The sequence below is a fragment of the Eretmochelys imbricata genome, chromosome 5 (genome assembly GCF_965152235.1).
Source record: "Eretmochelys imbricata isolate rEreImb1 chromosome 5, rEreImb1.hap1, whole genome shotgun sequence".
Lineage (NCBI taxonomy): Eukaryota > Metazoa > Chordata > Testudines > Cheloniidae > Eretmochelys > Eretmochelys imbricata.
In genome coordinates, this window is record NC_135576.1 from 27,293,212 (window position 1) to 27,306,716 (window position 13,505).

Genomic DNA, 13,505 nt, shown 5'->3' on the forward strand with positions numbered 1-13,505 from the left:
AATTTATTCCTGTAGACTAGGAGGGAAATGATTTAAATAAACAATAATACAATTTAAAATAAAGAAAAATATCTGAGTTAACTGGTACTTCATACACTTTTGACTATTAAACACATGTATCACTGACTGAGAAGGAAATACAAAAAAATCCATCCTTCTATGACAGTTTTGATATTGTTACCTCAGGGCACCTTTCTGTGCTGTAGACATCATATGCCAGCGTGGTGGAAATGGTGATTAGAAAGCCCATATGTTGGTAATATGGATCCCCTGCAGTGCAGACAGAACAGTTAACAACTACATGCTGGTTAATAAGCTTAGATGGTGCTGCTTAATACATTCAGCGCTTACCATACTGTCCCCAAACTTTGAATGAACAAAGCAGCACTTAAGATAATTGAGGTTAAACAAATCAGCATGTTTGTAATGTAAACAATCGGGTGACACGAGGAGGTTCTGAAATACACATTCGTGAGAACAACAAAGATGCTACTGAGGGTAGGCAAAACCCACTCATCTGGCAAATGGTTATACTGTAAAAAATATCTTGTGAGTTATTTGGTTAGTTCTCATTTCTACCATTTTTAAAGCATCTTTATGATGCAGTGTAAAATCAATGCTGAAATCAAGCACTTACCCTAAAATCTGCTTTGTAGTTTTGCACACTGAGAGAGAATTCTGTTTACTTGAGAAAGCAAATTGCATTTGTTTGTAACAACAAGCAAGCAGCCCGCTAAATCCTCTTGGATTAACTGGTATGGTATGACATTCTGGCTCTGAGTTTAGGTGAATGCAGCAGTGGAATCTGCGATGAGGCTTCCTGTATTAACAGCGGCACCTGCACTGCAAGCCAAGCTGATTCATACATGTGCCTTTGCCCTCTTGGATTTAAAGGTCGGCATTGTGAAGAAGGTGAGAGGACACCAGATGTGTTTTATTTCTGACTTAAGTGTTAGTCTGTGTTCAATACACTTTCTCAATAGGATAAGATCACTTTGGATGTCATTGAACTGTCAGAAAACAGTCCTGATTTGTTCCTTCTCCTAAAAAGCACAGGCATATGCTGATAAAATGGTGCTAGATGCCTTGTGTGCATGTTATGTTGTTTATTTTTATGGGCTAGAGTGCATCTTGCATGGATAAGCAGGTGAGACTCCACGCTCCCTTTGGCGTGGATAGGGGAACGGTTGCAGTCCTTGTGCACTTCAGAGCACAGGGACCGCTCCTTCTTCACACTGCCTGCTGGGAAACCCATTCTAAGGGCTTGGGAGAAAACAGGGCTGTGTTCCTGATATTTCTCTATGCCTGACCAATAGAGTTGGGCTGTCTGAGGAAGGAAGTTCAGTAGCATGTTTATCCTGTGTGCCTGAGAGCTGCAGAAGGAATGGCAGGGCTTCTAGTGTGACGGTAGATTTAAATGCATAATGAAGAAAGCTGTCTGAAATTGGTTAGGGAGTTAGTCAATTTCTTACCTTAGAGCCCAAGCTGACCTACTTGTTTTTTCTGGAATTCCAGCATTTATCCTGGCCATACCTCAATTCAATGAGTCATTGAGGTCATTTGCTACAACATCCTGGCCTTTGGAACCACAGAACTACCTTTCCTTCATGGAGTTTGAGATGACATTTCGTCCAGATTCAGAGAATGGGGTCCTCTTGTACAGCTATGACACAGACAGCAAGGACTTCCTGTCTATTAACATGATGGGCAGCTATGTGGAGTTCAGGTTTGATTGTGGTTCAGGAACAGCCATTATCAGGTAAATATTAGTTGTAATCGTTTTTCAAACAATGCCACGATGAAGATATGGGAAAGGAATAGCTATGTTGGAGAGGCTACTGGTTTGTGTAGTTATATATTCACTCTCCAACAAAATCCAGTGATGGGTACTTCTAGGGAAGGCACAGAAGCTGTGTGTCTAACTGCAATACTATAACACAGGTATTTTTTCTTGTCTGGTGGTCTGAAGCTGACATAAGCATTGATAGCATTTATCATTTCATCCTACCCTGCAACTGCAGATGTTATTCTTATCCATGTAGGGAAAATACTTTAAAAATATTCATCTCCTTGCCTCACTAATATTAACACAAGAAATTAAGGAATAATATATAATGAAACTAGATATTTTACAGTCATCTTTAACAATAGCCTAATATGTGGCAATAATGTATGCAAAGATGTGAGTAACACAGTATATTGCCTGTGGCCATTATATATTGTATGTTTCCTGTGTTCATAAGAAATGATGGTCATACTGGAGGCTGTGAAATATACTGATTTTCACTCTGGGAGGGCCTGAGTACATACATTCAAATAACATCTTGCAGTCTCTATCTTCAGTATGTAATCCATATTAGAGACACATATTGAAAGAAATTATGATTTTTCCCCAAATACCATTTTTACTGCTTAAAAACACTTTGGGCCAAATTCGAACTCAGATGCACTTCCCATCAGGAGTTGTACATGTGTATATGAGAGTGGAATTCGTTTTTTTACATTTAAAAAAAAACAGAGAGGGAGAAAGAAACTAATATTTGGATTTCAAATAGATTGAGGAAAAATACGAGTTGTTATTGATTGCTGAAAAAAGGAAAATTGGTCAACCTGATGGTAAGCTTACTTGAAAACAATCAAAGCTATGCACTCATACAATACAGAGTACTAACAAAGAGTAATAACATACAAATAACTGTGTTAAAAAGTTTGCAGGTTACAAAGTGAAGCACTCAAAGTAGGAATTTAGGTTGTCCATGCTACCTTAGTTCTGCTGCCTTGTGTGTATGCAGTTTTAATAGTCTTTGATTATATGATCACCTGTTACTTTTTTTTCCAAGGGATTCCTCCCTCATTCAGTGCACAGAATGGACAGAACATAGGGAACAGGCAGCTGTTCAATAAACATGATTACTAATGATGAGTTAAACATGATTTATTCAGTGAGCACACCATCCAAAGCCTGTAACAAATATAGAATTACTCATTTCATCACGGAACTTTCTTGAGCACTCATCATTATAGTATCTGAGTGCCGCACAAACAATGAATATCTCTCCAACACAAAGTAGGAGAGCATTAGTATCTCAATTATACAGATTCGCTATATAACCTTGATGGATGGGGATCAAGAATCAAGTCCCGTGAAAAATATAGCATGTGATCATGTAATTAAAGACTGTATCATAAATGCACGTGTGCAAGTGTTAGAGAATCTAAAAAAATGGTTTCAAGAATCTTTTATAATGGCAAGTGTTAGGCAAACTACATGTAGGAATCGCTGGCAGTTCTTCATGCAATACTTAAGTCTTGGATAGCACTATTCTTCCATAGATCTCAAAGATGAGGTAAGCAGCATTATACCTATTTTGCTGATGGTGAAATAGGCTCACAGAGTTCATAGGTGACTTGACCAAAGTCACACATACAGTCAGTGCCAAAGCTGGGAATGTGACTCACGTCTCCTGACTACCTTGGCCATTGCACCGTGCTGAAATGAGCTGGATGTGAATGTTACCATTATAAATTAAGGATAGATGAGCTCGTTGCCACTTTGATAATGAGAGTTTAAACATTCATCTTGAACGTGACTGAGTTTTGTGCTTGCTTAGGCAACATGGTGAGCAAAGAAGCAGAATGCAGGCACACAGTAATAGAGGTTGTAAAAGGAGGAGACAAAAAAATTGAATAGACGATTAGGTACAGGCTACCACTGTGACAGCCTATCCTCCACCAGGATCCACTGTGCCCATGAGACTTCACGTGGGCACAGATATTCACATTCCTGGATCTTAATACCTAGAAATGAGGGGAAGTGAGTCTATCCCTAGCACATAGCCAAGGATTCAATATAACGAGAAAAACAATTTAAAAAACCAACTCATCCTTGAGGAAAAAAGGGTTTAAATTGTATTAAAAGGATTGACAAACTTGTACTAGTTTTGAAAACCCTGTGAATCCAAAAAATAAACTTACAGTTCTGAAAATCTCAAGCTCTGCAAGGTTCACCCATCCCTAATTAAAATTACAGTTTACAAAAGCAGGAGGGTTGGCATGATAATAACTTGTTCTGCAAAGGACAGAGAATATATGTATTGCATCTTATTAAGTAGTCAGACTCATCTGGTTTCTTTATTACATATTGATTTATCCAAGGCATTAAAACCTATTACCTAGTGATTTATCCAATGTGATTAAACCCTAATTGTCACTAAACAAGAAAAGGACAAAGAATGAATGACATTGCTTGGTGATGCTTTTTGGAGGGTTTGGTGTCAGAAGAAGATTGGCAGAAATGCGTACAAAAGGCTTCGAGATATGATTTGGATTTGAACTGCTTTAACCCAAAGTAGTAAAAATGACATTTCAAAGTAAAGGGAATGTCTATAGGACTTCATTAATTGTAACATCTGCGGGGACGTGGTTTCTATCCACTCTGCAGACTGTTTTTCTGTCCCAGATTAGTGCTGGGTTAATAAAGATTATCTGAACAGTTTTAAAATGTTTCCTGTGAGACTGGTGGTCACTTGGCATAACAATTGGAGATTGTGGTTCTTATTCAGAATCTCATTACACAATTAGGATCATATTTTGGTTACAGCCCATAATGTACAACATTCAGTTTATTTAAAAAAAAAAAAAGGATCACTGGGATAGCCTGCATCAAAAGAGCTTATCTGAATTGAATGGATAAGCAAACACAAAATGTTTCTGTCTCATAAGGAGACAAAGGCTTTGGGGAACTTCTGCCTTAGGTAAATTTCTGTAACGCCAGCTTCAGTCATTTGGAGTTGGGGGATGTATAGCTGAGACTTTTTCCTCATGTATTTAAATCTAAATAACTGCAGAAATTGAATAGAAATTTTAGCTCTCAGATAGTTAAATGTGCACTGGTTGCTTAAAGTGGTTTCTTTTACAAATAAAACTAAAATGCTTTTAGTTTAATATGGGAACACTGACACATATTCCTTCACTGCCAGTGTTTAGAAATGGTGCCTTCTGTTGCGCCTCATATACATCAAGCTTTTGTGCAGTCATATTTTTCCCCTTTCTTTTATTTAGTGCTAATAGGTAAAGATACTCAGTAATTTGTTTCTGTTGAAGGAAGGGTCATGGACATTATCTTCAAAAGGCTAGTTGGTAAAGAAAAATGTTTGAAAGTATCAAAAAATGCAGGTATAGACTTCTTATGGGTTTTTATGTTTGTGGTTTTTGGTTTAAACAGGAGTGAAGAACCTGTTGTTCTGGGCCAGTGGCATGAACTCAGAGTGTCTCGCACTGCGAAGAATGGTATTTTGCAGGTTGATAAACAAAAGCCAGTGGAAGGAATGGCAGAGGTAAGAAGCATATAATGTATATTCTCATATATAAAGCAATTTGTTCATAAAATGACCTAACTTCTCATCTAAACATTAACAAAAATGAGATCTTCAGATAAGCCACAGTCCCTGATCTCTGACGCCTATAAGAGTTTATTGCAGCACATATATGGGGCAGCCTCTTCTTTAGCTTTAAGTTGGGAAGGAGAGGAGCCCAGGACATAACTGGGAGCACCTCTCTTCTGCCTTGACCCAGGTGTTTGTGCTTTGACCTACAGTTCTTGTTTCATACATGAGGTTCATTTCTTCCTCTTCATCAATTTATCGGTCATAGTTGTACCTATTACAAAACACCAACATGTGCATTTTTCAACCACTAGCACCTCTAAGCACAAGAGTTAGAATTTACAGTCAGAAAAGCTTTTTCTCCAAATAAACTGAGACTCAAGCAGGTTGAAAAATGGCTTGTTTATTTTCTTCATGCAGAAATATTCGACTTTTCATTGAAAATCTGAAAACCCAAGTTTTCAGCAGAAAAGTCTTCAGGTTTTCAGGCAAACTAGCATTTTTATATGGAAAGCAGACACTTTTCATGCAAAATTTCATTTAATTGGAAATCCAGTTTTCCCTCAACAGATTCAATGGAAATTTTTTTTTACCAGTCTATTGTGTTTTAGTTAAATAATCAGCTTAATTATTATTTATTTATTAAAGATTGTTAGTTAAAAATTTGTACAGCACAATACAGAAATAAAGGCTATTGTTACCAAGCTGAGTCGGAGACTGGAGAAGTGGCTGCAGCTTGATTTATCCCTAACTAATTTCCAAAAACTCTCCTCCTTATATATTTGTTCAAGAGAAAAAATAATTCCTTTCCCATAACTGATTTATCTGAGGCATTCCTTTTATGGTATTTCAGCATACCTAATCAATGAGCTAAATATATCTGTAATTTATTTGTCTTTTTATGGCATTTTAGCTTATTTTATCAATAAGCTAAAGACATTTCTAACTACATCCTTATTATAGGAAACACCTGTGGTAACAAGTAATTCCTAATAAGCTAAAAACATCTTTCAGTGAGTCACATATTGTATGGAATATTGAAGACATTTGTAATAACAAGTATCCCTCATTAATCAATCACAAGTTGTCTTTTCCTGGGTATTTGGACACATTCTCAACAGGTCAGGGTAAAAATATTACATACTTTCCCTTATTTGGTCACACTCTAAAGTTCAACCAAACATCCAAAGTCCCTAGAATCATAGACACAAAGCTCTAGAATTATAGATACAAAGCACTTTGGTTCATGCGCAAAGGATCATAGCATTTTATATATAAATATAGGAATACAAAGAATCATGGGTAATCTGGTTCATCTGCTGTCAAGCCCTATATGAGATTCCTTCAACAATCTGGTCCATAATGAACAAAGGAGAAGAAGAAGGTTTCTGTTTTTTCTCTCTAGCTGAGCATTGTGCAGCAGCTGTAGAGAGCGGTTGGCTTTGCAGCTGCCAACAAAGAACTCCTGCAGAACTAGAATTACATATTTATTATGTCCTTACCTTTAGAGTCTTTCCAATTCATACAAAAATGTTAACCAGAACTCCAGTGTAGTCTGAGTGACTGTGTCAGCTTCCAGCACCCAGTTCAGACACATGATATTTCTTCTTTTTATCTGTTTCCTGTATTACAGGTTTGCTTTTTCAAATACTGCAAGCGTTTGACTCTTTTCTGTTTAGTATTGATTTTAACTCTGAGGGTTCAGAGTTAAAATCAATACTGGTTCTGATTTCACTGCTACCAGTATCACACCAGTGTGACTGCAGTGGAGTTATTCCCACTTCACACAAATGTGATCAAGAGATCAGAATTAGAACTGGCTAAAAAAAGGAAAGAGAAGAAATTAAATACCATTTTAAAATTCCCCACACACACACACACTTTTTGTCAAAACATCTGAAATTTTCCAGACAGCTCTAAATAGAATCAGGCCCAGCCACTTAGTACAGGATCCACATTGTCCCTTCCACGTTAGCATGAAGATGTAAGGCTATGTTGCATACCATACAGAAATACTGTGTCACCCAGGGCTCCCTTCTAAAAATATAAAGCAAGCTAGCCTGAAAATGCAAGCATAGTTGTAGCTGATCTAACAAAAATGGATTCTGACTTTTGTGACAGGGAGCTTTCACGCAGATTAAGTGCAACACTGACATATTTATCGGTGGAGTCCCTAATTATGATAACCTGAAGAAGAACTCTGGGATACTGAAGGCTTTCAGTGGAAGTATTCAGAAGGTACATGTTTTGAAATAAACTAACTCTGTGCATTCACTTCATATCTTTGTATCCCTGACACTTGGACATCAAGGGTGAAATCCTGGCCCTACTGAAGTTAATGGCAAAACTCCTGATAGGCCAAGATTTCAACCCTAGACCTCAGCAACCCTTCACAAGATGCTTGATTTCTCCTTTCTTAAAAATACGTTTAACAATCAAGAACACCATGTTCTTCCTAATGCTATTGACAAATTACTGGTAAGTGTTGTTGCTGTTTTTCGATTTACCTTCCATGCTGTACTGATCAGTGAACCACAGACATGCTGGGTCAAAGTCAGAGTTGATGTGTGAAGTTGTCAAAATTAGACCTCCTTAGACTCATTTACACCTATATGTAAATAAGTGAGCATAAGGGGAGTCTAAAGAATGCTCAGTGATGCACAAAGTATAGACAGATAAATGGTTGGCATAACTTACACGCTAGCGACCCAGAAGAAAGTGCAAGTCAAAGTAGGGTGAAGACTAACATAACGCAGTGTAATGTAACTTACACACTCTTACAGCTTTCCATTAATTGCTTTTCTTGCTACCCTCCTTTCTTGTGGCCTCTTAGCGCGTGAGCGACACCAACCTACTCACCCTTTCCTCAGTTAGTGGTCAAAATTCAGAAGTGATGTTTAATGGAGTCAGGTGTAAGCAGACTAAATTGGTATAATATACACAAGAGGGGCCAAAAGAAAATATAAATTATTCCAGCACTGGTTTCCTCTAGAGTTCTTTAGAATAACTTAGCCACACTCTGAATGTAGCCCGGAATCCTTAGAGTTAAATCTGAGTAACTCCATAGAATTAAATAACAAATCAATGAAGCCCACAGTAAATGGATTAAAAACTGGTTAATTGATAGATCCTGAAAAAGTGATTGTAAATGGAAATTTGTCATACATTAGGGGTGTTTTTAGTGCTACTACTCTTCAATATCTTTATTGATATTTAAAAGGATACAAAATCATTGCTAGCAAAATTTGCAGTTGACACAAAAATTGATGGAGAGGTAAATAATGACGAGTACATGTCATTATAGAGTCCTATTTTGATTACTTGGTAAGATGAGCTTGTTAGAACAAGGTGCATTTTCATAGAGCCAAACGCAAGGCCAGACATCTGGGGGCAAAGAATGTGGGTCATTCTTACAAGATAGGGGACTATATCTTGGAATGCAGTGACACTGAAAAGGACTTAAAGGTAATGGGAAATAATTGACTGAGCACATGGGTTGTGGGTATCATAGACTTGGGGAGGCTGATGTGGCTCCACCCACGCTCCACCCCTAAGCCCCTTCCTGCAGTTACTTCCTGGTTCCCGCTCTTCCGTAGCCCAGGCTGGCTAGGGCTGGGGTGACTAGCGTGTCGCCAGGACTCAGGGCAGGTGGTGCCAGGGCCGCAGCACCCACCTGGTGCTCGGGGCGCTGGAACTGTGCCACCTGGTGCTCTGGGACTGGAGTTGGGGGCCCACCCAGAGGTCCAGGGCTCGGTGCACTGCAGCCACACTGCCCAGAGCTCCGGGACTGGGGGCACTGTGGCCATACTGCCCAGGGGAGCTCTGGGGTTGGGGTTGGGAGCCTGCTCGGAGCTCCAGGGCTGGGGGCACTCAGGCAGCCCAGGGCTGGGGAACCGGAACCACATGGGAGTGCTCTGGGCAGAAGAGGAGAGTGAGGCGTGGGGCCTCAGACAGAAGGGGAGGGGCCGGGAGCTAGGCTTTCCCAATGGCCAGTTCACCGTCCGCCCATGAGCACAAACTCCCAATGCACTGCTACAGTTAAGAGGGCAAACACAAATTCTTGGATGCATAAGCTGATGAACATCAAATAGGAGTAGGGAGGTTTTATTACTTCTGTGTATGGCATTAAGTGAGACTCTTAATGGAATACTGTGTCCAGTAGCGGTGTCAACACCTAACACAAGATGTTGAAGAATTGAAAGCCATTCAGAGAAGAGCTTACAAGAATGATCTGAATCTTTGAAAATGTGTTTTATAGTGAGAGACTTAAGAAACTCAATCTATTTTGATTATCCAAGAGAAGGTTAAGTGGTGACTTGATCACAATCTACAAATATGTATATGGGGAAGAGATTTCTGACAGTAGATGCTCTTCAACGAAGCAGCAAAAGGCATAATGAGGATCAGTGTGTGGAAGTGGAAGATAGACAAATTCAGACTAAAATATAAGATGCACATTTTTAAGTGAGGATCATTAACCATTGGAACAACTTACTTAGTGATGGTGGATTCTCCACCACTTGCAATCAAAACTGGATATCTTTCTAAAAGGTATACTATAATTCAAACAAAAATTATGGGCTTGATGCAGAAATTATTGGTGACGTTCTGTGGCCTGTGTTATGGAGGGGTCAGATCAGATGATAATACTGGTCCCTTTTGGGGTTCAAATCTGTGAAACTATTAATGTAAATGGACTTTTGCCATATTTACACTGATGTAACCAAGATCAGAATATGGCACCTTGTGTATAACTTGGTTATATATTAAATGAGGTTGTACAAAATACAATATTTTTTCTTAGAGAGCTCAAAATGTGGACATGTTTTGGAAGAATCCTATAGTTTCACAGATATCTTCGATTGAACTGCTCCCAACATTTTAAGAAGTAACAAATTGGACCTTTTGCCCATTGCTAGTTGTGAGTTCTCCAGGCAAACATACTAGCAGTAGACAGTGCTAGATACACTGCTCTGCATAAATTTCCTGTTATGTTCTCCAAGATATGTCTGTGAGGGGTAGGACCCCTTGGGGAAGCCACCTGATGTGCTGAGATTCCACTGAGTCTACCAGTTCTGCCAGCATGGGCCCCCTTTAACCTGTCTTGCTGAGCCAGGCTCTTAAAATGTCCTCTAACACATGCACAGGCAGGGCCATATCCAGTTGCAGATTAGCTCTGGGAAGACTCAGCTTAAGGGACTTGCTTCAGTACTCAGATATCCACCGCCCTTGGAGTACAGACCCAAAGATATACTATGAAATTCGCCCCTCCCTCAATGTAGAGAGAGGTGTGCACACTTCTCCTCCCCCCCCCCCCATTAGAAATAGCAAAAACGGGTTTATATTGTAAACCAGAAATAAATGTATTAACTATAACAGGTCTATTTTAAGTAGTTAAGGAGGTAGCAGACAGAACAAGGCAGATTACTAAGAAAATAAAACAGAGCACGCAAACTAAGCTTAATACACTAAAGAAACTGGTTACATGCAAGTTCTCACCCTAAATGTGGTTCTAATAATATTCTTCACGGGTCAGATGCCCTTCCAGCCTGGGTCCAGTTCTTTTTCCCCTGTTCAGTCTTAGTTGTTTCCAGCAGTCATCTGGAGTGGGGTAGCAAGGGAGAACTCACGACCTGGATTACCTAAATTCCCACCCTTAAATAGGATTTGCATAAGGCGGGAGTGCTTTGTTTCCTAGTTTGACCCCCCTCTAGCTTCTCGTGGAAACGTAGAGAATTCAAGATGGGTTCCAGTATCAGGTGACATGGTCACCTGCCTCTGTAGGGCCCCTGTAACCATTCTACACCGGCTGACCCACAGATTCACAGGAAGACTAAGCTCTTTTACAGTCCATTGTCTCTTGCTGATGGGCCATCAGCCCTGTTGGGCTTTTTCATTGTTTTACCTTAAGTGTTAGCAGGGGGCGTCACCCAAAGTAACATTGTTGAAATATAGCTACATAGTCAATATTTCTAATTGCAGATACAGAAATGATACATGCCTGCTAATAGGCTAATCACATTCAGTAAATCATAACCTTTCCAATGAGATCTCACATGAGCCATCTTGAATAAAGTATATCTCAGTTATGTCATATTCATATCATAAGCATATTTTCATAAAAATATGGAATGACACATCACAATGTCCTTCTACAATAGGATGAAATTGACTTCTTCAGCAAAGCTCATATAGTATTTTATTTCTGGTGTACAGCTGAGCTACAAAACAATGCACCAAAATTCAGACATAAGGCTTGTAAATATCAGGCAGCTTTTATCTGATTGGGTTCTTAAGTTGTTTTGTGTTTCCAGGAAAAACAAAAGAAAGTGTTTTTCCCCCACCTCAGGATAAACAGCTAAATGTTTTGGAAGGCTAAGCTCTGAAAACTCATTGATTACAATAAACAGATGTTAGATCAGGTTTTGAAAACAATGCTTTTCTCTGGAGCCATTCAGGGAAGTCCTAATGCTAAGTATTGAGTAATAAAGCAAAAAATGTGTTCCTGAAGGGGTAGCATCTGAATCTGGAGATTTCTGCATTGTTTTCTCTTCTCTTTTAACCCAAGATTATATTGAATGACCGGACGATTGATGTGAAGCAGGATTTCACTTCTGGAGTCAACGTAGAGAACGCTGTCCATCCCTGTGTGAATTCTCCATGTGCTAATGGGGGAAACTGCATGCCCAAAAAGGACAGTTATGAATGCGATTGCCCTTTGGGCTTTGATGGCCAGCACTGCCGAAAAGGTAACAATGAGGTTTTTTTCAAACTTTAAATATAGAATTCTTCCAAAAATAATGGAGAGATTTTGCACATCTTTCAGAATAGAAACCAGAGGGGCTTGCACTTTTTCTGCATTACTGCACATTCCACTTACCCATAGCAGCATCCATTCTGTCATTTAGGAACATGATAATTGCTATCTCAGAACAGAGCAATGATCCAGAGATGGTACCAGGGCCTCTGGTCACCCACAGTAGCCAGTGCTGAATGCTTCAGAGAATGCCATAAAACTCCCTAATTATGCAACCCTATCTGAAGGGGGAATTCCAGCCTCTCTCCTCCACCTGGTGATTATCCTTACACCCTGAATCATGAGGATTGATAGCTTTTGTAATTTTATCCTCGCTATGTTAACAACAAATGCTGTTCTTATTCACATCAAGGTCTAATCCCTTTTTTAGCCTCTGACTACCCTGTAATTTCACAGTAGGTGCAATTTCTACCTCAGCAAAACATTGGAGACCACCAAGGAATTCTTTCCAAAACAAAGAGTTTTGTTCTCCTCTACTCAAAGAGACAATAGTGTATTTCAAACCAGTAGGTTTATGAAAGAGAGTTAAGATTGCATAAACATGGAAAACATGCACACAGTGTTATTCCTGCATAAGCTTTCGTGAGCTACAGCTGAAGTGAGCTGTAGCTCACGAAAGCTTATGCTCAAATAAATTGGTTAGTCTCTAAGGTGCCACAAGTACTCCTTTTCTTTTTGCGAATACAGGCTAACGAGGCTGCTACTCTGAAACCAGTGTTATTCCACTAGATGGGGTTGTTTCCCTTCTGTCAAGTATTATCTTGGGAGACTCACTAGGGAAATGATTGTGCTACACCAGCATGCTAATTTAGAAGGACATTAAAATTTCACTCTTTAATTATCACAGACAGTTTTTCAAATGAAAAGTACGTGTTTCGGTTAAGTCATGATGAAAAAATAAGCTTTTCTTCTCAAAAGAAGAAATTTAGCACAACAAATACATTTTATTAAAAATAAAAAAATGCAAAAATGCCCTACATTGATAATATTGTGATTTAACTAAAGATGGAGCATCATTAATTCCAGAGTCTTTGGTTTGTCATTTTATTGTCTAGGTATTTACAGGGGGGTGCTAGTGGAGAAGCCTTACATACACAGCTATGTGTACTGCAGTACTGACATCTACAGCATGAGTTAAGGGCCAGTTAATGAATTAGAGATAGTCTTGTCAACTTCCTTCCAATGCCCTGAACATTGTTTCACAAACATACTAGATTAAAATTCAAATTTGTTTTAACCAAATTTCTGTGGCGACATTTTAAGAGCACTTCTCAGATCAAGAGGTGATTATGTTAAAAAGCACC

The 13,505-nt window shown here is 39.1% G+C and overlaps 1 protein-coding gene across 1 annotated transcript in view; it reads left to right on the top strand.

Annotated features, from left to right (window-relative positions):
- Nucleotides 1–13,505, top strand: part of EGFLAM (EGF like, fibronectin type III and laminin G domains) — a 125,584-nt gene that overhangs the window by 91,652 nt on the left and 20,427 nt on the right. Inside the window, exons 14-18 of the mRNA XM_077816255.1 lie at nt 787–912; nt 1,516–1,759; nt 5,225–5,336; nt 7,506–7,622; nt 11,953–12,133. Coding sequence (XP_077672381.1) covers nt 787–912; nt 1,516–1,759; nt 5,225–5,336; nt 7,506–7,622; nt 11,953–12,133 — 780 coding nt within the window. The remainder of the gene's footprint in view (nt 1–786; nt 913–1,515; nt 1,760–5,224; nt 5,337–7,505; nt 7,623–11,952; nt 12,134–13,505) is intronic.